The 22,738-nt window shown below is 39.4% G+C and overlaps 1 protein-coding gene across 9 annotated transcripts in view; it reads right to left on the bottom strand.

The window, feature by feature from the left end:
* Positions 1-21,289, bottom strand: part of INPP1 (inositol polyphosphate-1-phosphatase) — a 34,350-nt gene extending 13,061 nt beyond the window's left edge. Inside the window, exons 1-3 of one of the 9 annotated variants that reach the window (XM_070508247.1) lie at positions 21,058-21,157; positions 3,038-3,111; positions 697-964 (exon numbers count right to left, since the gene is read on the bottom strand). In XM_070508247.1, coding sequence (XP_070364348.1) covers positions 697-900 — 204 coding nt within the window. In that variant the 5' untranslated portion in view covers positions 901-964; positions 3,038-3,111; positions 21,058-21,157. Of the gene's footprint in view, positions 1-696; positions 965-3,037; positions 3,112-5,475; positions 5,632-5,782; positions 5,921-6,788; positions 6,938-14,131; positions 14,675-21,057 lie in introns of those variants that run through there. The other 8 variants (XM_014837563.3, XM_070508248.1, XM_044768558.2 and 5 more) reach the window with 8 other exon arrangements.
* Positions 21,290-22,738: the final 1,449 nt, after the last annotated feature.

The following is a 22,738-nucleotide window of genomic DNA, read 5'->3' as shown; positions in this document are numbered from 1 at the left end:
ACGCAGTAAGCACTTACAAATGCCTGCTAGTGCTAGTGTTTGTGATTGCTCCTTGTGAAGACAGTTTCTTTTCCTCAGTCAGCTTAAGAAAAACCTAGAATCACAATCATTGTTTATTATAAACAATGTTTTTCTACTAGAAAATAAAGGAGGACTTTAAGTCTCCAGGACTGTATGAGCCCGAAACAGAGGCAACCACTAGCTAAATGACTACGTCAAAAAGAAAAAAAAAAGTTATAAAACAGTATGTTCTCATTTCTGTTGAAATAAATTAAATGTGCCACACACACACATAGAAGGAAAACGTTCTAACAATATTTAGCAAAACATAGCTGTGCTTTTCTCTAGTGTTGGGATTAAGAGGATTCTTATGTTTGCTTATTTTCCAGAGAACATGTATTCTTTATTAAAAAGAAACTCACTAATAAATGAAAAATTCCATACCAAACAGTTTCTCTCTAGCTGTTAAAACTGTGATTTTTTATTTGCTTTTCTGTATTTTTAAAATTTTTCTGCAATGAACATTTAGTAAGCTTGCAGTCAAAACAAGGAGGGGAAACCCCAAGGTGTTTATTTGGATCCAAGGTGCTCATATTCTGAAGGAAGAAAGGAAGGAAAAGGCTTGCTATTCTATCAGGGGACAAAAACCACAGAGGACGAACATTTTGCAATTACCTTGGCTGTGACCTTTCTTACCTTGTTCTCCATATTCTGTTTTATAACTTCCTGTACCAGCACATCAGCCAGAGTCTTGAAATCAACTGCAAACTTCTTGTTCTTCTCTCCCTCTTTCTTTTCTTCTATCAGCAGCTGGAAGAGGGCTTCCTGCTGCCTGCACGCCCGGGCGATGTTGGCAGCTTTCTCCGAGACACAGAGCAGCTCCCGGAGGATAGCTGACATTTCTGAACCCTGCTTTTCAGTTGCAGCTGCTGGGAGAATTGGCACCCACCCTCTGGGCCGTCACCTGGGAAAGTACAAGAATGTGAAAGAGAAAGCAGTTCAGAGAGTGATGTCAGGATGCCCGCAGCACTGCTGACAACTCATCTGGCAGTCAACCTGGTCAGCACAGCTCAACAGCTAACACACATCGCAGTCACATCCTCGGGCTGGAAGACTAGTGTCATCGAAAATTTGAAACTTATCTTTTTAAATCTTAAAAAATTTATAGTCTCAAAAATCCATTATGCAAAGAGTTGAATTCTCAGTGAAAGGAAGTCTTTGAATGAGAATGTACATTTTATTTATAAATCCCTAGACAGGCAGGTAGGACACACAAGCATCATGTTAAAAGGAAAGCGGAATTCCTAACAACGGCCTTAGAATGACCACAAAGGCTTAGCGGCAGTGTTGAAGTACTGCTCTTTCTTTCACCCTATGGGGGAAGAAGGGAGAAGTGGGAGAGGATTTATCTTCTCAGTCCTGGTCCTTAGTACTTTCTGAAGTACTAAGTACCACACTAGCAAGCGCTGTTGTGTCCCGCAAGACTCTGAGGCCACTCTTGGGCTAGCAGCCCAAGCAAGCTCCCAGCCACCTTTTTTCCCCCTCTATTAGAAAAAAGTCCCACTCTCTGTGCTGCTCTTCTACCAAGTGTAAACAATCAAGTGAAGTAAGACATGCAACTTGTTGGGATTTGAAACGTTCTGGCTCTAAGAATGTTATGCAATCCTACCTCGGTATACCTATTGCATCTGTTTTGCAATTAGGAGAGAAAGATTTCTCATTTTTTCATAGTAGCTGCATTTTATTTATTATAAATTTATTATTATAAATTTATTAAATTTTATAAAAATTTAATAAATAAAAATTTATTTATTTATTAAAGGTTTAATAATTTCTATCTTATTATTTTGAGAATTATTGAGAGGATTATCAGTCCTGTTTTACAGTCAAGGAAACCGAAGCTTAGAGGTTAGGTAACTTCTTGAGTTACACAAGACTAAACGGCAGGGCTCAAAATGGGTCTTACACAGAAGCCCATGCTCTTTGTTATTATAATCAACAGTTTATTTCTTTTTTAAAAAGTTACCTTCATGGACTCTAGGAGGCTGAGAATTAGTACAACTGTGAAGATGTCAGTGCAATGGAGTTACTTGTGAATTGTCATCGCTGGTTTGTCTTAAACAAAGTTGCTGAAAAACTGCTGTCTTTTTAAGATGAGTCAACCACCATGAGAAAAAAAGTCCAACCTCAATAGTAATAAAAGGAAAGTGAATCAAAACAATGAGACATCCTCCTTCACTATTAGATAGACAGAGCTGTTTTTAAAGTTAACATTCATTCTTGGAGAAGCTGTGATGAAAGTGCTCTGTATGAAGCTGTGGGAAATTACTCTGCTAGTGGGCATGCAAACAAGCGTGTTTCCGGAGGGCAATTTGAGAAAAATATATCAAGATACCTAGTATTGTCACTACCTTTTAGCCAGTAACTCCAATCTTACCTTAATTTGTGTTAAGCAAGGCTGAGTTCAGTTAAAACATTTCTGCACAAGAAGGATTAATATTTACAGTAGCAAAAAGTTGAAAATAATTTTAAATACTGGTAAGATATAAGATAGACTACTATGTGGTCATTAAAATGTTTGCAAAGAATATTTAATAAAACGGAAATATGTTCTTGCTGTAATGATAAGGTAAAAAACGACCTATGACCATATATATATATATAGTATGATAGTATGTTACCAATTTGTGTTTATATGCACATATACACTCTATATATACATAGAGAGAGAGATTGAAAGACTAGTAGGTCATGTTTTAACGGTAAGCAGATGTTTAACAGTATTTATCACTGTGTACTGAAATTGTGGATAGATTTTTTTCATTATGCTTTTCTATAATTTTCAAATATTCTACAATAAATATATACTGCTTTTATAATGGGAAATGACAAATTAACTCGCGATAATTAGGCATGAAGGACAAGAATTTCCTCAATTCCTGGAGACAACTGACCAGTGTTACTATGGTAATAACACAAAAAGCCGCCAGGTGGTAGAGAGTACAGAGTTAAAGACTAAATAAAAACAAGTGCTTACCTAAATGCCTTTTTTTTTTTTTTTTAGGAATGAATACGTTCAAAGATTCACTTTGGTTGACCTGAACCTAAACACTAAAGAAAACAATTATATTAATAAAACTGAGGCACAGTGACTTAGAAATAATTTATGGCAACTGTATGCTATAAGTTACATATAATATATACATACACAGATGCATGTGTATCTTAGCAGAATACACAAGCCCCAAAAGTATAAATTCAATAACCATAATTTTGATTTCTTAGTAAACGCTCTGGGGTTGTAAGTGAAGGGAAAAGAATCAATGAACCAACAGTAGCTAAATAGCTTTTTATCTTAAAAGTAGCATGAAGATTTTAAGGAGTCCAAATTGAAAGCTTTCTAGGTAAACAATATCAGAGTTGTCATTTTTCACTCAACCTTGTTAAAACCAATTAAAATTTTTTCCTAAAATAAACACTGGACCACTACCCTGTTGGTTAATGAAGGAACTCTCCCTATGATGCCATCAGAACGCTCAGGTGAGCTGCTCACCTAGGCTCCAAGCTCCGGAACCAGCCCCAGCTCTTCCCTCACAGGGGAAGCTCACCGCCCCAGCCCTGATCGGTTTCCACACAGCTGCCCCAGGAATCTGGAGTTTCTGCCCTTTGGACCTGACTTACTTCCTCAATAATGACCATTCTCACCTCACTTGAGTACAGCACCTTGACCACTAGGAAAGAAATACCAGCTATAAACCACAGTCCTGTAATTAACAGGTGTTTAGACTTTAGGAATTTGTTGTAACACAGTAATCAGGTTTTCCACGTCCAAAGTGATCTCAGAGTGCAACCTTAATCATTCTTCATTCTGACCCTAGGGAACACTATTGTTCTTTGTCAAGCTCCGGGTTGAATGCCCAGTTTCAGTTTGGGACTAAGCTTTCTCCAGCCATCCTATAGAACCCAGCTCTTCTTTAGCTATTTACCTATCTCCAGGGTCCCAGCTCCCTAAAAACATCTCTCTCACAGCTATCTCATCTACATGTAAGACTTTCGAATTAATTTGCATGGCTAGCCTGCTACTTTCTGACTGAATGGACCATTTCCTCCAAATGAGTCAAACCACCATTCTCTGTGCTGCTCTGTAAGCTGCTTCCATCTCTCTCTCTGTCCTCAACTCAGTTCACTCAAGCAGGTCACAACCCTGAGGGGAGGACGGGCCAATGCATCCTGACCTTGAGTGACTCAACTTGAGATAAATTGTCTACAGGGAAACTGAGGGCTACCTCCAATGCAGCATTTCTTCAGTGTTATCAATAGCTCTTAACACTTGGGGAAATTATCCTTCAGATGATTTTTTTTTTAATAAGATTGGCACCTGAGCTAACATCTGTTGCCAATTTTTCCCCCCCCACTTCTCCCCAAAGTCCCCCAGGACATAGTTGTGCATTCTAGCTGTGGCTACCTATGGTTCTGTATGTGGGACGCCGCCTCAGCATGGCTTGACCAGCGGTGTCATATCCGCGCCCAGGATCTAAACCAGCGAAACCCTGGGCCACTGAAGCGGAGCGTGTGGACTTAACCACTCGGCCATGGGGCCGGCCTCTCAGATGATTTTTAAAATTTAAAAAAGTTTGCAAACTCATTATTGACTTAAGTCAGCTTTATTTAAACATTTTAAATACTTTAAATGAAAATTATTATAAACTCCCAATTGGTAAGTTATGCATTTATCATAGCCTTGAATATAGAAGAAATTCCTTTTGATTAGTTTTCTTAATGTGCATTCCGAGAACCACCCGTATCAGAATTACCGAAGATGGCTACTCAGAAGACAGATTCCTGGGCTCCACCCCAACTTAGTGGATCAGAAGCTCTGGGACAGGGCCCAGGAATCTGTATTTTAGTCAGCTTCCTGGTGATGCTAAACACTGAGATTTAATAGCTCCTGTTCTTCAGGCTGCTTATTCTTCTTTAACACTATGCTGGCAATTTCGGGGGGGCTGGCACCTGGTGGCAGATTATCTTGGTGGAACCATGCAGGTGCAATGGTTCTGCCGTCAGTTATCCATGTGCAGAGATAGGCCCAAGTTAAATAGTAATAGCTAACATTTATTAGGTGCTTACTGTATGCCACATATCCTTCTAAGCACTTTACATATATTAACTCATTTAATTCTCACAGAACCCTATGAAGAAGGTACTATTATCTCCATTTTACAGATAAAGAAACTGAGTCACAGGAGGTTAAGTAATTTGCCACAAATCACACAGCTAGGAAGTGGCTGGGACAAGATTCAAGCCCAGGCATGCTGGCAGAAGCCCACACTGTCAGCCAGTACTCTAGCCAATAAAATTGTCTCCTAAGTTGTTAGCTGTTAATAAGGGAAGAAATGAGTAATTATTGGATTAATAATTATAAGCATATTATTATTATGAGGTATATCATATAGCAAAAAGTAGAGAAGTACATACCTAGCTGGAAGCTGTTACTAGTTTGACTATTATAAATCACTATTGAATTGACACCTGACTTCCCTTCTACTCTCAGAAAAACCGTTCCCCTGGTTGGTCCTCAGTCTCACCATAAACCATCTCTGCTGGATGGTAAAAGCTCACCCATCATGTTCTGCTGACGTCTCTCTTAACTGGCTCTCACAGCACTGGTGCAGGGGGCTTAGCTCATGCCAAGTATCTAATTCCTCTTGTATTAGTGTGCTAGGGCTGCCATAACAAAAACCACAGACTGCGTGGCTTGAATAAAAGAAGTTTATTTTCTCACAGTTCTGGAAGTTGGAAGTCCAAGACCAAGGCATCGGCAGGCTTGGTTTCTCCTGAAGCCCCTCTCCTTGGCTCACAGACGCCTGCCTTCTCTCGTGTCCTCACACGGCCTCTCCTCTGCCTGCGCATCCCCAGTCTCTCCCTCCTCTTTTTAAGACACCACTCAGGTTGGATTGGGTCCGCCCAGCCCATGTGACCTCAGTTAACCTTAATTACTTCTTTAAAGGTCCTATTTCCAAATACAGTCACATTATGAGGGGCTGGGGGTTAGGGCTTCCATGTACAAATTTTGGGGGGATACAATTCAGCTCACAATGCTTCTCCGGCAAGAGAGACCTTGATAATCTTAGCAAATGCCAACACGACCTATTTCTTTGTCTTTTGTTTTCTCACCAAATAGTAAAAATGGGGTAGGGTTCTCTTCCTCATTTCTGTGGTCCCTTTAACAGCCAAACCATTGATGATGCAGTGAGCACTGAAATAACCTCTCATAAGCCTTGCTTTGTGACAATCTATTTCGAGTTACATTTGAGCAGAACAGGTTTGAAGAAGTTACAGTCCTCACCATCTCAGACCAAATGGATACTGTATTTTAACATGAGATTGTACCACAATGTCAGATAGAAATAGTCTCATTAGCTTTGGGGGATATTCATATCCAGCTAAAGAAAGACTGAATAAATTGAGGTAGGTCAGAAAAAAAAAAAAACGCTCTTAAGACTTTCCCTGGAAGCCTAAATCTCTCTACAAAGACAGAGGTCAATTTTAATTTCTGACCATTCTATTATCTCATCAGAATGAACACCAGAAGTCTCAAAATCATATCCAAATAATTCACACGTATTTCAGATGTAATGAACAGTGTAGTGGGAAAGACACAGGTTTTGGAATCAGATAGACCTGGGTTCAAAACCAGGCTCTGCCATTAACTAGCTGTGTGGCATCAGGTAATTTACTTACCCTCTCTGAGCCTCCCCTCTCATGTGTAATATGAAGATAATACTTACCTTGCAGGAACACTGTGACGATCAAATGAGATATTTCTGGAAAAGTACCCGGTATGGAGCCTTGCATATAGCAGATAACAAATGACAGCTATGACCATTAAATACAGCTTCACAGAAACCACAGTCACATGTTCTTACTTGAGAAAATGAGGGTGGCAACTTTATATGGGTCACTGAAGTCTTTTTTGAAAATTTACCAGTCCATTAAATCCAAGAGGCTGGGAACTACTTGTAATTCTCTGAATGACCCAGAATAAAGTTCCTTTATGCAGGCCAGTTCTGACTGCTTCAGTTTCTGGTCATCTGGGTGGAAATTTTGGCTCCTGGAGGCTGGAAGACTACTCTGGCTTCGTGGTAGACCATTTATAGATGGGCTTGGGAGGGTCACTATTCTGCCAAGGAGGGTATTTTGTCAGGATATTTTGTGGACATTCTACTGCCCAGGGTGTCCATTCTTGTGTGAAGAGCCTGGTTGTACCAGAAGCTGGCCATGCCCTTTTGTTGTTCATAGTGACAGAAGTGTGACGACACAGATAAGGGCCTTCAGCAAAACAGAACTGCTCTTTAATGAATAGGCAACTGGGTCAAAGCACTTCCGTTGAGGTTCCCTTCCTTCCTGCAGATAGTCCACTACTTCCACAGAGCGCACATTTTTGCCCGTTACACAATGACTCCACCCCACTCCCTCCATTCATATCCTGAATTCAATCTTTCACTCATCCTCTAAGGATTGGCAGTTTGAAGCTATTGTTATTGTGTGGCGGCCCTGCCTGACAGCTATTGCTGTTGTGGGTCAAGGTCAGACTTCTATGAAATACCTGGGTGTTTTACAGGAAGGTGTTTGTGGTGACTTCTCAAGGGAGTGGAGCTGTTCAGGAGTCCCTCTAGGTGGGCACATGCTGAGGGGCTGGCCAAGGCTCTATTTAGCTCACACTGCTCTCGTAGGGGAAACTCAGACCTCCTTCCCCTTCTTTTTTGCTCCCAACTTAGGGGTGCTTTAAGGAGTAGTTTAAAGAACGGAGGCTGCCTGGGCAGAAGGGCCAGAGGAACCTAAGTGAGCCCACAGAAAGTATGTCGGGGGGTTCAATTTGCTCAACTTCTGGAGCAGCCAGGGATGGCTGAGGTGCAGCTTGCTAACAGTAGCCTCCCCTGATATCCGTCTGAGATGCCGACCTGCCCACTTGGCTACCTAAGCCGGAGGGAAACCACCACAAGCATTACCAGGGATTTACAAATACTATCTTTTAGCTCACGGGAAATGAAAATGTCCTTCCAGTGTATAAGCCTTGTTCAACTTTCAGATATTTGACTGTCAAAAATTTCTCAGAATCCATTAAGTAGTGCAGTATGGGACCGCCTGTACGTTTTTGGGTTATTTTACTTTGATCTGTGTGATATTGCTGTCATCACTTCATAGGCTCTGATGAAGTTTAACATTTTACTAGCTGATTTCCCACTATCTGTCCATTTACTCCCGTGCTCTGGGTAGACCATTAATTTGCACATGCTGTTCCATCTGGTTGACATGCCCTTCCTCCTGCTTTCCATGCCTAATGTGTCTACTCACTTTCTCAGAATTAGTTCCACGGCAAGAAACTTGAACAGATACTTCACGAAAGGGATTTTTCAAATGGCCAATAAATATATGGAAAGAGACTCTACCTCATTAGTAACCAGGAAAATGCAACTAAAAATCACAACAGGATACCACTGCATACCCACTGGAATAGCTAAAATCAAAGAGTGAACATTTCAAGTGTGGTGAGGATATGGAGCAATGAGACTAATACACTGCTGGTGTGAATGAAATTGGTACAACCATGTTGGAAAACTATTTGTAATTTGTTGAATATGAGCACAACTTATGATCCAGCAATTTTCCTTGTAGACACATACCCAACAGAAACTCAAGCATGTATACATTAAAAGACATGTACAAGAATATTCAGGAGCAGCATAATTTGCAATAACCTAACACTAGAAATAACCCAAATGACCATCAATAATAAAAGGGAACAAACTGTGACATAGTCACATAAGAAAATACTATACAGCAGTGAGAATGAATGAATTACTGCTGTAGGCACCAACGTGGATGCATCTCACAAAAACATACTGTTGAGTGAAAGAAGTCAGACACAAAAATTAAATGCTGTGCAATTTAATTTATTTGAGGTTAAAAAACAGGCAAAACTAACTTATGGCGTTAGAAGTCACAATGGTGGTTCTTGATGGGGGGTGGGTATGCAGGGGGCTTTCAGGCACTGGCAGTGTTCTGCATCTGAGTGGTAGTTACATGGGCGGGTTGACTTTGTGTAAATTCATCAAGCTACACTTAGGACTTGCATACTTTTCTGTATGTATTTCTAATTAAAAAAAAAAGTTTTTTAAAAGGTATGTGTGTGTCTGTGTGTCTTTGTAGAAGAGAGTCAGTTCAACAGTTGGCTCTTCCCCAGGCCGTGGGAGAACAGAGCAGGCCAAATCTCCATCCCAGCTCTCCAACACATTGTCCATTGGTTGGTTTATCTATGCTCTGTCTGGCAGGAGATTTAAACGTGTGTGGTTTCTTATGACTTGTATGCATACTTCAGAGGTGTTCAGTAATGTTGGCTGACGAATTTCCTTTTAGTTTTGTAAATACAGAATTCATCCTTGTCAGATTGTTTATTGTACTTGGATATTATGAGCATTACCCAGGTGCCGTTAGGCACATAGGCCCATATTTATTTACATAAAAAAATCTACATATACTGTGTATTCATTTACAAAAACAAACCAGAGCGGTATCTGGATGGCTAGCACTGAACTACATTTTTTTTTGAGGAAGATTAGCCCTGAACTAACATCTGTCGCCAAACCTCTTTTTGCTGAGGAAGACTGGCCCTGAGATAACATCCGCGCCCATCTTCCTCTGTTTTATATGTGGGACACCTGCCACAGCATGGCTTTCTGAGCAGTGCCATGTCCACACCCGGGATCCGAACCGGCGAACCCTGGGCCGCTGAAGCAGAACATGCAAACTTAACCACTGCACCACTGGGCCAGCACCTGAACTACATCTTTTGAGCACCAAATCAGAATCTGAATCCTAGCTACTAGACCACCAGGGAAATGTTCAGAATCTGAAATTATACTCTGTCATCTAGAGGTGAATTATCTTGACAAGATTAACCTAGTTGATTAAATAACCAAAAATAGTAAGTTTAATTTGGTTTTATAAGAAAAGACATTAAATGTGGGATATGTAAATCCATCTATTTAACCTTAACGTTTCTCCCTCCTCCTTCCTAACCTTCAAATAGTGTTGACATACATGCCATTTCTAAGCTGATCAGTCTACCTCACCCTAGCTTCATAAAAGGTGAGTCTGCACAGAAATCCCACTGGTTTTTAATACGCAGATTGTATGTTTATATACAGAGATTTGGGTGTGGGGGGAGGGGTTAATGAACATTAGAAGGAGGGCCTAAACCCCCAACCCAAGCCAGCTCTTAGGGCACGGCAATTCTCTCTCTAATAAGCTGTAAGTTCCTTGAGAGCAGGATAGACCTTTTTTCCATCTCCTCATGACACACAGTGGGAGTTCTGTAAGTTCACTTACTGATTTTCATTCCATTAGAGATAAACATGTTTAAAAGGATTTTCTTGTAACAAAATTAATCTGTCAGGGATTATTCATTATGTAAATTTTAGGATTATAACAGAAAATGTGTTCTTTACAGAGGTTTTCAGAAGGTGGTTATTTATTTCTGCAATAACAAATTACATGATCTAAAATATATTCTCTGAATATTATAATAAGAAAGCAAAGGTCATAGATCATATTATGTATCATTTTGGCAGACTGGGTTTAGCAGCATATCTCTTATCACTCTACTTCCACTTTGTAGAGGCAAATGTTTATTTTTGACTGATATTTACAAATGTTGAATACAGCAATACAGAATACTGAAAGTAACACTTGCCTTTAAAGGAACACAAACTGATAAAAGAATATTTATAGGACCTTCTACTTGAAAAGGTCAAAGTGCTAAAAAGATATAAATGGCCCTTAAAGCCACACCAGTATGTAAATATACCAAATGCTCTTGCATTCTTACTGATCTTGCAACCATAGAAAAATGTCTAAGCTGGTTAATATTTGTCTTCTTGATCTGATTATTTATTTCTATTTCCCCCATTCTTTGCTATTCATGAAGTTTACAATCAACCATATTTTTAAAACAGACCTTTCATTATTCCCAGATCAAACTGCGATTATACATGATTCTCGCAAATTCCCAAGAATTAACTAGGGGGGTTTTCTAGAACTTGGAAGATCAGATCCTGGATAAAAAGCTACTGCTAATGAAAAATTATGGCATCGATTTAACTCAATTAGAGTTTCCTTAGCAATATTAAAACAACAGTTTCCTTTGGTCACTTGAATTTAACTCCTTTGCTACTAATCCTAACTCTCATTAGCACTGAGGGAAACCTACCATGATCACTCAGGAAAGAAAAGAAGAAATTTAAGTATCCACTGAGGGGCTGGCCAGCAGTGTAGCGGTTAAGTTTGCACATTCTGCTTCAGCCGCCGGGGGTTTGCTGGTTAGGATCCTGGGTGCAGACCTATGCACCGCTGGGCAAGCCATGCTGTGGCAGGCGTCCCACATATAAAGTAGAGGAAGATGGGCATGGATGTTGGCTCAGGGCCAGTCTTCCTCAGCAAAAAGAGGAGGATTGGCAGCAGATGTTAGCTCAGGGCTAATCTTCCTCAAAAAAAAAAAAAGTATCTATTGATAAAGTCGGCAAATATTTACATTAATTTAGGAGATTTTAAATATTTAGTTGATTAAAAATAGAAACAAGCAACCAAGCAACCCCCGTCCACCCCTCAAAAAAAAGGAAAAGGAATGAAGAGAGAAGGAAAGGAAAGGAAACTGTCACTTTCCATGTAGCAATTCATCCTAATGAATTACTTCATTGATGTTTAATACTCTTTTGTTAATTTGCTTTTATACATAATTGACATGTTTTATGCCCAAGTAAAGTTTTTTTTTTCTTTTTAGGAATGGGTTGGGTCATTTTAATAAAAGCTATAAATAAGTTATTAAAATTTGCATGCTTGTCTTCCCTAATTAGGAACACAAAAGAGGTAACAAGTCAGGTACAATATTTTGCTGTGGATTACTAGTCACAGTAATCTGCATCAAAACTTCATTAATACAATGCTCTTGTAACATTAAAGGATTTGAATTAACATTGCATACCACATAAAAGAGATGAAACATGAAAAAATGTTCAATCACCAGAAGGTTTGACTACAAAAGGAATAAATGGTTTCCTAAATGGGTGACGTCATCATATTAGTAAAACCATCACTTCCATTTAAGAACATTTTATGTACAGGACTACTAACGGGTTACGTCAGCTATTCATTCCAGCAACAGTTCTCACCTGTGTTTCCCAATCTTGCCTTTTTTGTTTGTTTTGGTTTGCCCTTTTAAAATTTTCTCATTTAGACCTATTTTAAATATCTTCTTTCCCTTAGAAATTCTGATTCATGAAGTCCCAAGTTGCAACCTGGAAATCTTTTTAAATAACTATTACCCCCTACACACTTGGCCACCACTCTAGGTGATTTTTAAAATTAGACCAGTTTGGGAAACACTATTCTACATCAATCAGGAGAGATGAGAAGCAAAGTGCTGTCAATTCTGCTTTTATTTCTAAACTCCAAACCAGACAAAAACATCAACATAGAGGATTTTATTAGCTTCATTACATGATTCAAAATATTTTAACAAGGACATTTATTAAGGACACACATCCAGAAAAAGTTCTCATATACACCATCCTCATCTTTAATAAATGAAGAAGACACTTGTTTTCATTAATCACTTTATATAACATAATTATCTTTTAGGCAATTTATCTACAAGATGAAACAGAATAAGACATTTTCAAATTGTTGTCAGAGACAGAAATAAAAGGGGAAGTATATATATATATATTGAATAACTATAACTTTTGTTTCACAAGCCTTATATGTCAAATAAGACATACTTTCACTTTTTTCAGGACCACAAGTATAGCTATAACTTAAATCTGTAATAAGATATTTCACATTAAATGGCATGAGTCTAAGCTGCAATTTCCAAGCAAGCGGTGGTTTAGTCCAAAAGCTTGAAAAGAAATGGTAGCTTATTCTATGCAAAAAGTGAACTGTAACTTTATGCATCTTACATAATTCTCTTCATGACTAAGAACTAACTTCAAGAGTAGTATAAAAATCCATAAAAGCTTAAAAATAAAGTAGGTTCTAAATAAGAATGCAAACAAATATCCGTGTTGATAAACTGAACTCTTCCATTGCCTTCATTTTTTCCCTTATATTCCCTGTTTTAAAAGGTAAAAATAAGGTGCTTAGCTAGTTCATCAGTCGATAGCAGTTTCAGTGGATTATTTTCATCATTAGACTATTATCAGGCTGAGCAAGGCTGGTCCTTATCAATTTCTTTGGTTTCAAAGCCAGGAATCACAGGGAAAAAGCCAAAAAAATGTTTTATTCAACACGTGAGGTGCACTTGAGTGGTCTGTCCACACAGCCTTAACCCTTGTTCTCTTAAAGTGAACACCATTCACACAGTGGGCAAACTTCTGCTTCTCCAACGCCTTAAAATTAGCTTTAAAACTGGAAAACTCCAAAATACACACCTTAATCGTTTATGTATTCTCTATGGATGGACTAAATAATCTAGGGGTTTTCTTTCATGCTCTTTACGTCTAACAGCAGACAAGATTCGGCCAAATCCAGGTGAAGTATTTTTCCCATCTACTACTCTGGCCACACCAACTAACTATGCAGATCTCACCAGACCGCCTTTCAAAATGCAGAGAACTACAAGTAAGGAGCTAGACTTTTCTAAATATAGTCCCGTCATGTTTATTTCACGCTCATCCAGTAGGTCACTAGCGGCAACAGGCAGCTATGGACACTTAGAAGCATCTCTCAAAGCAAAATCAAGAGGCGTTTGACAGCTACGTCATCTACCTGTTGAACCTGGGCCATTGCTCCCGACAACTGTCAGATCCCAGCTTCTACGACCTAGAAAGGCTAATGATCGAATTTTTTTTTAAAAGTTGTTTGCTAATCTTTCTTCCTACTCTATTTCTTTCGGGTCACTTCTGCAGAGCCGAGGGAGCTGCCAGAGCCGCTGGAGCCGCGAGCTCCTCCGCCTGGCTGGTTGCAGCAGCGATGCGGGGCGGGCCGGGCCGGGTGGCAGCCTCGCTGCAGCGGACAGAGGTCATCACAGGCCGGGCGGAGAGGCAACGAGCCCTTCCGGCCCAGATTTACTCACCTACGGTCAGCAGAGGCGATGGGGTGCAGGCTGTTCGCCCAGCCCGGGGACCCAGATCCGAGGAGGAGGGGGGCAGTGGCGCCGGGGCGAGAGGGGCGTTAAGGAGGAAAACGTATTACCTAAGCCAGGGATGTGGAGCCGAGAAAGAGGGTGCAGCCTTTCCCTCCAGAAACGGAAGAGGCGGGGGAGGAGGAGGAGGAAAGCGCGGAGGAGGAGGTGGCGGGGCGAGGGCGGCTAGCAGAGGGGCGCCAGGCGTCTGGCCGCGGGCTCAGCCGAGGGCGAGGGCGGGGAGCGCGGCGGAGGTCAGCGGAGGGGAAGGCGAAGCCGGGTGGCGCGCTGCCTCGCTCCGCCCTGGATCGAGACCTCAGCATCCGCCAGGCCGCCGCCCCCTCTTTTCCCCGGGGACCGCCGCGTGCGGACGCGCGGTGACGCCTCGAGGCTCCCGGGTTGGGTGAGGGCATCCCACGCCTGCCGGAGCCGGGCGTCTGCGACGTCACAATTGGAGCGTGATGATTCAGAGGGGACTGCCAGGAAGAAAAGGGCTCCAGGGTCACCTAATCCACTGTTTTTGTTCTTTTCTGGTATCCGCCCACAAATTCGATTTTAGAACCTTCCTCCTCCGATCTTCCGTACTCTTTTTTGGGGATTACGGGTTTGACAGACGCGTTGGCACCTGTGAAGATGGACTTCCTGCTGGTGGCAATCGGGTTCCATTGTTCTAATAGAAATGTCAAGTGGGCTGGTTGTTCTTCAGACCGTAGCGGTGTCTCCCGGGCGCTTGCCTTACAAGGTTTGGGCCGCCTTGGCAGGAAGCACATCACCGGTAGAGAGCTCCTCTCTTCAACCCTTTAAGCTGTGCTACTCGGTGTGGTTTTGAAAGGTGGGTGGGGATAGGAATGGGTGATGATAGGAGAGGGGTTGAAATTAAAAAAGGGCAATATGAAGTTTTGCGTGGAGAGGCCTGGCAGCTGGCCCTGCAGGCTGAATGTTGTTTGCAAGTGCATCGGGCCTTCTAAAGCAGCACTTCAGTCCCCTCTCACTTCATGGCACGCCTAGGAAATGATAATGTCTGCAAGGCCCCAAATGGGGAAAACAGAAGAGGCTGCTCATGCCCTTCCACTGTGCCCTTCCACCTGGAGGGCGGAGGAGACTAATATCTACATACCTGTAACTCATTCCACCATAGGAAATTGGGAAGCTCTGTTTAAAGTTCCAGCTGGCAGGCTTTCTTATCTACATTTTCCCAAACCACCCAAGACTGCCTCCTAAGTAGTCAACACTTCAGTCCTCAGAGCGGTGCGGAACCGCCAAGACAGAAGCCTGGGGCTATACTCGACCTGTCACACTCTAGGAAACGGTGCTTAAAACTTTACAGCTCCCAAACTGAACTCATCTTTCTGCTCCCAGCCTGCTTCTGTGGTTTCTAACTTGAGACAGCTCTAGCCCAGACCTCATCCCATGCCCTTGCTTTCACTCACTAGCAAGTCTGCTTGACGCTAGCTTCTCTCCCAGATTCATTTCTAGGTCCATCCCCTTAGGGCTTCTTAGGTCCATGCCATTGCTACTGTTGATTAATTAGTCTCATAATTGTATCTATAATGGCTAAATCAAGAAATAGTTTAAACATGATATTTAGAAGTAAAGAGGCAAATACCAGAAGAAATAGTTAGAAGGTGGAAGAATTTGCCTCTAGGGAGCAGGAATCTGGGGAGGGGAGGTCTGGAGCAGGGGACTGCCGTTTTTGTGAAGTTTGTACTATGATATGAACCTGGTCCATTTCCCGCTTTGCTACCACAGAAGTAGTCCTCCAGCACACATCTCAGTAGATTTCTTGCTTGTTTAAATGCCTTCATTGGCTGCCAATCTCTGATAAGATCAAGAGCAAGCTCCTGGGCATGGCGTTTAAGGCCGGTCTCCCCTCCCATCTGTCAACCATGCCCTTCACACTTGACACCCCATTTTACCACACCATGTCTAGTTTCCTAAATGCACAAACTTGTTTCATACCTTTGTACCTTTATACAGGTCATTTCTTTTGCCTGGAGTGTTCTCTTGCTGCTATAATAATAGCTAGTGGCTCTATGCTAAGTGCTTTTTGGGTTTTATGGCTGTTCATTCTTACATCAGCCCTATGGTAGGTATTACTGTTATCTCCATTTAATAAAGAATAAAACTGTGACTTAGAGAGGTTAAGTAATTTACTCAAATATGTACTATGTGGTGAGGCCAAATCTGAATCCAGCAATATGACTCGTATTATATTACCTATTCATGCTTTAAAAACCTTTCTCAGACACTAAATTGGAGCAGGATTAAAAGATTTAAATTTTTTAAGTCTTCAAAGTGCAAGGAGAAAATATAAGTGAATTGCTTTTAATCTCAAAGTAAGCTTGGAACAAAGGGCAAAATTACAAAGAAAAAGTGACAGAGTTGACTACAGAATTTTTAACTTCTTTTATCAAAAAGACCCACAGAATAAAATTAAAAGACACGTAAAAATTATTTAAAAATTGGCAATATATACGAAAGATGAGAGTAAAATCCTTATTTAATAAAGAGGTCGTACAAAGAAAATATAAATATCCTGTTAAAAAAAAATGGGCAAGAATGTAAATTAGCTAAGTCATGAAAGAAAAATGTAAATGGCCAAACATATTTTTAAGGGAAGTGAAAACTTAAAACAATAATGCACCATCAAGTTGACTGAGAATAAAAGAATACTCAGAGGTAGTGATTTGGGCCAGCCACCCTTGAGACAGGATGCATGGCGAATGACCAGACTCAGTACCAAGAAGGGCATAAATTGCTTCAATGTTTCTGGAGGGCAGTTTGGCAGAATGCAGTAAAAGCCTCAAAAATGTTCACACCCGTTGACTCAAAAGTTACATTTCTGGGAATTCATAATACAGGGATTGACAAATGTTTTCTATAAAAGCCCAGATGGTAAACACTTTAGGCTTTGCAGGCCTCATGTCTCTGTTGCTTTTCTTCTTTGTATGTGTGATTTTTTTAACCCTTAAAAAATATGAAAGCTCCATCATAACATTAATTAAAAAAAAAAAAGACAGTTTGACCTTCATAAAAAAAAAAAAAAATATGAAAGCTATTAACTTGAGGGCTGTTGAAAAACAGGTTGTGGCCTGAAATTGGCCTGAGGGCAGTAATGTGGGTAAAGAGTAGACTACGAGAAAGTTCATCACAGTGCATTTGGTAATAGCTAAAAGAGAAAGCAAACTAAATGTCTGAGGATAGAAATTAATTACAACCAAATATGAGGAAACAAGTTTGTAAAAAATTTTTAAAAGTTGCAGAATATTTATTGCATGAGACAGTATTCATGATTTATTAAGTGGAAAAATACAGTTTACAAAAAGATGTCTATGTTATCCCCAATACAACGTAATCATGTGTATATCTGCTTAGAAAAAGATCTGGAAAGATATAACACTCTAAGATGTTGATAGTGGTCTTGGGGTGGGGGTGTGATTGTAGATACTTGGTTTTTTGTTGTGTGTGTGTGTTTCCGATAGTGAATATGTATTGTTTCTGTAATAAGCAAAAATACAAGAAACTTCCTGCGCAACAACAAAGCACCTTAGTTGTCAATGTGAGAAAATCTTCTGGGAATCCACTCCCCTGATGGAGTTGGTGGCTCTCTCTTCTGTGCTCCCTGAATACATAATGGTCTTTTGAATACCATTATTTACTTAATTGGAGAATGGTTGATACCATCATTTAGTTAAGGATTTTTCTATTATTGGACATCTGGGTTCCCAGTATTTCACTATTATAAGTATGCTGGTTATTTTCTACTTGCTCTCTGCCAGATCCATTTTCCACCCTTCCCTAGTAAACTCTGTGTTTCAGAAGGCAAAACTTTCCTAGACTATTCCCTCTGGGCTCTCTTGCCATCTGGCTTCCAGGTAGGATTGACCAATGGGTGACACCAACAATAGGTTGGACAGTGGAAAAGAAAAAGGTTGGGGTATTTCTTCCCACCTCTTTTCCTGATTTAGACCTCCTGATTTCGGCTCCTGCAAGGCAGCTTCCCCCCCCCCACTGCTCTGCTAACTTCATCTCCTCCCTGTATCCTTTCAGTCCTAGCGGTGGTAACAACTTCGTACTTTTGCAAGAGACTGGGTACCTCCATGTCTCTTGTCATCTCCATGTCATGTTGTTTCCCGTCACCCGATGCAAAACCTAACCCCAAACTTCTGTAAATAGTCCCTTCAATAAAATCTCTTTTGTTGAAACATCTGTGGAAGTTAGTTCCTGCTAGGACACACTGATATATTAAAGAATGCTGGTGAACATCATAGAACACGAGTCTTTTATTTCTTATGCAACAGGCCCTGGGTATTCTCAGATTTTACATCGGAGCTTTTGACTATTCGCAAGATAATTATAGAATGATTTACAAGTTTCCTGAAGTGGGAATTTGAATTAATAACTGTGAGGCTAGTTTTTGGGAATGTAATACTCATTACTGTTCTCCAGTAGTTTTTGAGAAGTAACACTCCATTGCATTTTATTGAAGAAATCATACACTACAGTATGGTAGTGTTCAAATATTGATGTTTTCAGTGGAATCTTTAAGAAAATATTCTTATATCAAGTCGACATATAAATGAGGTAAACATCACATGCAGAGTTAGGGGAAACTTCTTCCTCATCTTTGAGGCAGACTTTGGGACACCCTGCAGAATTCCAAGGCTCCTTGGAACACAGTTTGAAAACACAGATTAGGAGAGTCCAAGAGTCAAGAAGATATATCCTTCATAAATATCAGGGGTCTATTGTATTTCTTTAGGCTAGATTGCTAGAATTACACGGTCAATAATGTAACTTTGCCAAAACACTCTTCACTGTGAATGACGTTGCCTATCTTATTACCACATCTATTATCAAATACACACAAATAAAAAACCTCTCCTAATTTCTCATCAAAGTTTTAGCTGCATTTTTATTATTAACGGGAGAATTTTTTTCCATGTCTATTCGCCATTTATATTTCCTTTTCCCCTCTTCCTTCCCCCCTTTTTAGCCTCCTTTTCACGTTTGACCATTTCTCTATTCATTCAATACCTATTAATTCCCTGTATTGCATCTGGGCATTATGCTAACGGATATAAAAGGTAAACAATACAGTTATGCCTCTGCCCTCACGGAGCTCACAGACTAGCAATATTGTAGTCTTATTATTTATCTTATTTAATTCAATTAACAATATAGTAAGTATGGCGACACTTTGTCACATTTATTATGGATAATTTTCTTAGTTTATCTTTTAATTTTATTGAAGGGTTTTTATTATCTACAAAATTTAAAAATTTTTATGTTGTTAAATCTATGGATCTTTGTTTCTATGTCTAGAAAATTCTTTTTAAAGCAAAGGTCAGATCAATATTCACTTATATATCTCCTAATATTTTTACTATCTGATTCTTAAGGTTTAAGTCTTCAATAATCTGGAAGTTATTTTGAGAAGCTCTAACTTGATTTCCTCCCCAAATATCTAGCCAATTTTTCTGACATCATTACTGAACAAACATCCTTTTCCCACTAATCTGTGATGACCCATGTATCATGCGTTAAGTTCGTTTATACACTAAGGCCATATTTCTGGGTCCTCTATTTTCTTTCATTTATCCTCCTTTGGATTACTGTGCCAATGTCATAGCTTTTTAATAGCAATAGGGTAACTCTCCATCAAAATTCACTTTTTCAAAATGTTCTTAATATTTATGCTTTCAGATAAAATTTATTGACTATGTTTAATGGACTTTTTCCTGGTTATAAAAGTAATGCTCTATGAAGAAAAGTTTGTGGAAACTTTGAAAAGATGGGAAAAATATAAAGAAGGAAGCAAAACCCACCCCAATACTATAACTGTTAACGTTTTGGAGTATAACTTCCATCTTCTCTGTGTGAAAGTGTGTGTTATTTTTACAAATATTACTAAACATATTGTTTTGTAAACTGTCGTTTAATCATCATATATGAGTATTTTACCATGCTATTAAATATTCCTTTGAAATATTATTTTTAATGACACATTAGCTAAGGCCTCTAGAGTAAGGATCAATAGTAGCAGTGTCAGCAGGCAGCTCTCACAGTCTTTCTAGACTGAGTCATTTCCTTTACTCGGTCGCATCAAAACCAGCACTGATGTCACCAATTGTTGTTACATAGATCAACATTTCACAGCTGCTGCTGCCGTAACTCATAACTTGAAATCAGCTGCTAGAAACTTAAAATTGGTTTTAACTGTAGTTCACTGGGTTACAATGAGTTTTGCAGCATTTGCCACCTACATCTCTTCTGTTAGGGATATATAATAAATGATTTGACTGTAGGCTATTAGACAGTTAACAAATACAGAAAAATGTGGGTTACCCAAACAAGGACAACATTTGAATTGATTTAGTTATAACTTATTCCCAGCACCACATTGCCCAATCTTATATTTGTGTTCCTTTAAATCATTAACTTAATATAAATCATTTATACTTGCCTTAGAAAAGACTGAATAGCTCTCATGAAAACTAAGCATAGCTCTGATTTCTTAAAAGGATTTGAGGAAGGAATCCTTAACATTTATGATAAAATATTTAAAACTCTGAGTTTTTCTTAAGTTACCAGTACAAGTTTACTAAACTATATAAACTAAGGGGAGTTGAATGTAGTAGTGAGGACTACAAGTAGCTGAGATATCAAAAGCAAAGGGTACGTTTCTAGAACAAGTCATGCAGGTATATTTATAGTCACTTCTCGATGTACGGGAATATAGGCTTTTCTCTAAGAAGGTTTCAGTGGGTCTGAGTATTTATCTTTATTCTATCACACACACACACACACACACACACACACGCGCAGTGTATATACGTTAAACTTCATAAAATGGGAATTATCTTTTTCTCACTTACCTTTCCACAGAAGTGTTGCTTACTGAATTCCCAGATGTAAAATATAGTAAATGCCAAAGGCTTGAAGTGTATGGATTCTTAGGATCTGAGTTCCCCTCTGTCTGAAGGGAATTAAAGGCTGGAAATTGGAGAGCAAAAAGTTCAGAGGGGGGACGCTGGATTGCTTTTCCCTGCACTTCATCTGAACATTCCTTAGTAAACGGCCCAGCCCAGCCTCTGCTGATTAGGTGTCGAGTTCTTTGCTGTGCAGTACAAAGGTTATCCTCTGGAGCACACATATTATCAATGACTCATTTCCTTCAATTCTTAAACTTTCCTGAATATTTTCTTGTTTACTTTGGCTATCCATGGAAGACCCTAAATTCAACTAATTGTTGAATCCTCCCTGATACTCTAGTTTGTAAGAACATTTTATGGTATACTTTGTTTTCTTGAATATTTACGTCATGATTGTTTATTCTTTTTGTGTATTTGGCTTTGGAATAAGTTTGCCTAGTTTTATTTTTAGAACTGTTAACAATTTCTATATTCTACTTTTGGGATCTTATTTGGCAAATATGAACATGAAATTAATTTCGTAGGGTATAGTGTATTAAAAATCTTTTAATTTCTTACGCATTCAAAAATAGAACTTTACAAGGCTTCTTTGAAATGTCCAATACACGGAATCAAATTCTTTTCCTAAACCACACCCATTGTATTGCCTCCACACCTCATATTACCAAATCATTCTGGCAAAAACTTAAGCCAACAAGAGACTGGGAAGGCAAGAGGAGACAAGAAGTAGATCTCGCTTGTGCTGATTATACTGTGTTTTTAATTTGTTAAGTAATTTCCTTTGTGATATATAAAGTGCCTCATCATTTAGGTAATATTTGGAGACATATTAAATGTATTTAAGCATATGGGACTGTACTATTACTCCTAATACCTTACAACAAAAAAATAATTTTAGCTTTCAAAATGCCTTTACACATAATGAATCTTTGATCCTAAATGCTTTTCACATGTTTTTTAATAAGATATTCTGACACTGAAATGTTTGCTTATTGTGATTAGTCTCAAGTTTCCCCAAATGAAATGTTATAAATGGAAAGAAAACAATGGAAAATTAGAACATACACGTGTCTCCTGGTTTGTTTGGGGTTTTTTTTGTACTTACTTCACATAGTTTCTTTCTTCAGCTCATTTTTTCCCCTCTTTTTCCACAAGAAAAATTAAATATATTACCTGGCGTATACAGTTAAATTTTATCTTGGAAATAGCAGCAAATGCGGTTCAGCAGATGCTTCTGTGAGGACCAAGGAGTTAAATGAAAGGTGCAGACCACAGCTTGATGTCAAGATGAGGAAAAGAAAGGAAATTCCCAGTCACCATTCACTTCTCCAGTGCCATTTTTGGTCTCCGCTCTCCATCCCTTTAGATAATCTTGTTTTCTGGGTGAGTATGGAGGTTTTGACCTTAACATACTCCAGAGTCTAGGAGGAGATCAGTGTAAAGAAGCAGCTATCTCTAATTTGTTGTTGTTGTTGCTGTTGAAGTCAAAACTTAAAACTTGAAAAAAAGAAATCTTTGACATACCGTTTACCATAAATCTCTCATCAGCTGCAATTTATTTCCTACCTCATCCACTTTGAATTTTAAAAAGATATACCAAACATTGCCTTCCTCTATCTTTTTG

This window comes from Equus asinus, chromosome 4 (assembly GCF_041296235.1).
Source record: "Equus asinus isolate D_3611 breed Donkey chromosome 4, EquAss-T2T_v2, whole genome shotgun sequence".
Lineage (NCBI taxonomy): Eukaryota > Metazoa > Chordata > Mammalia > Perissodactyla > Equidae > Equus > Equus asinus.
Note: the sequence above shows the minus strand (reverse complement) of the source record. Positions and strands in the feature narration are given on the sequence as shown.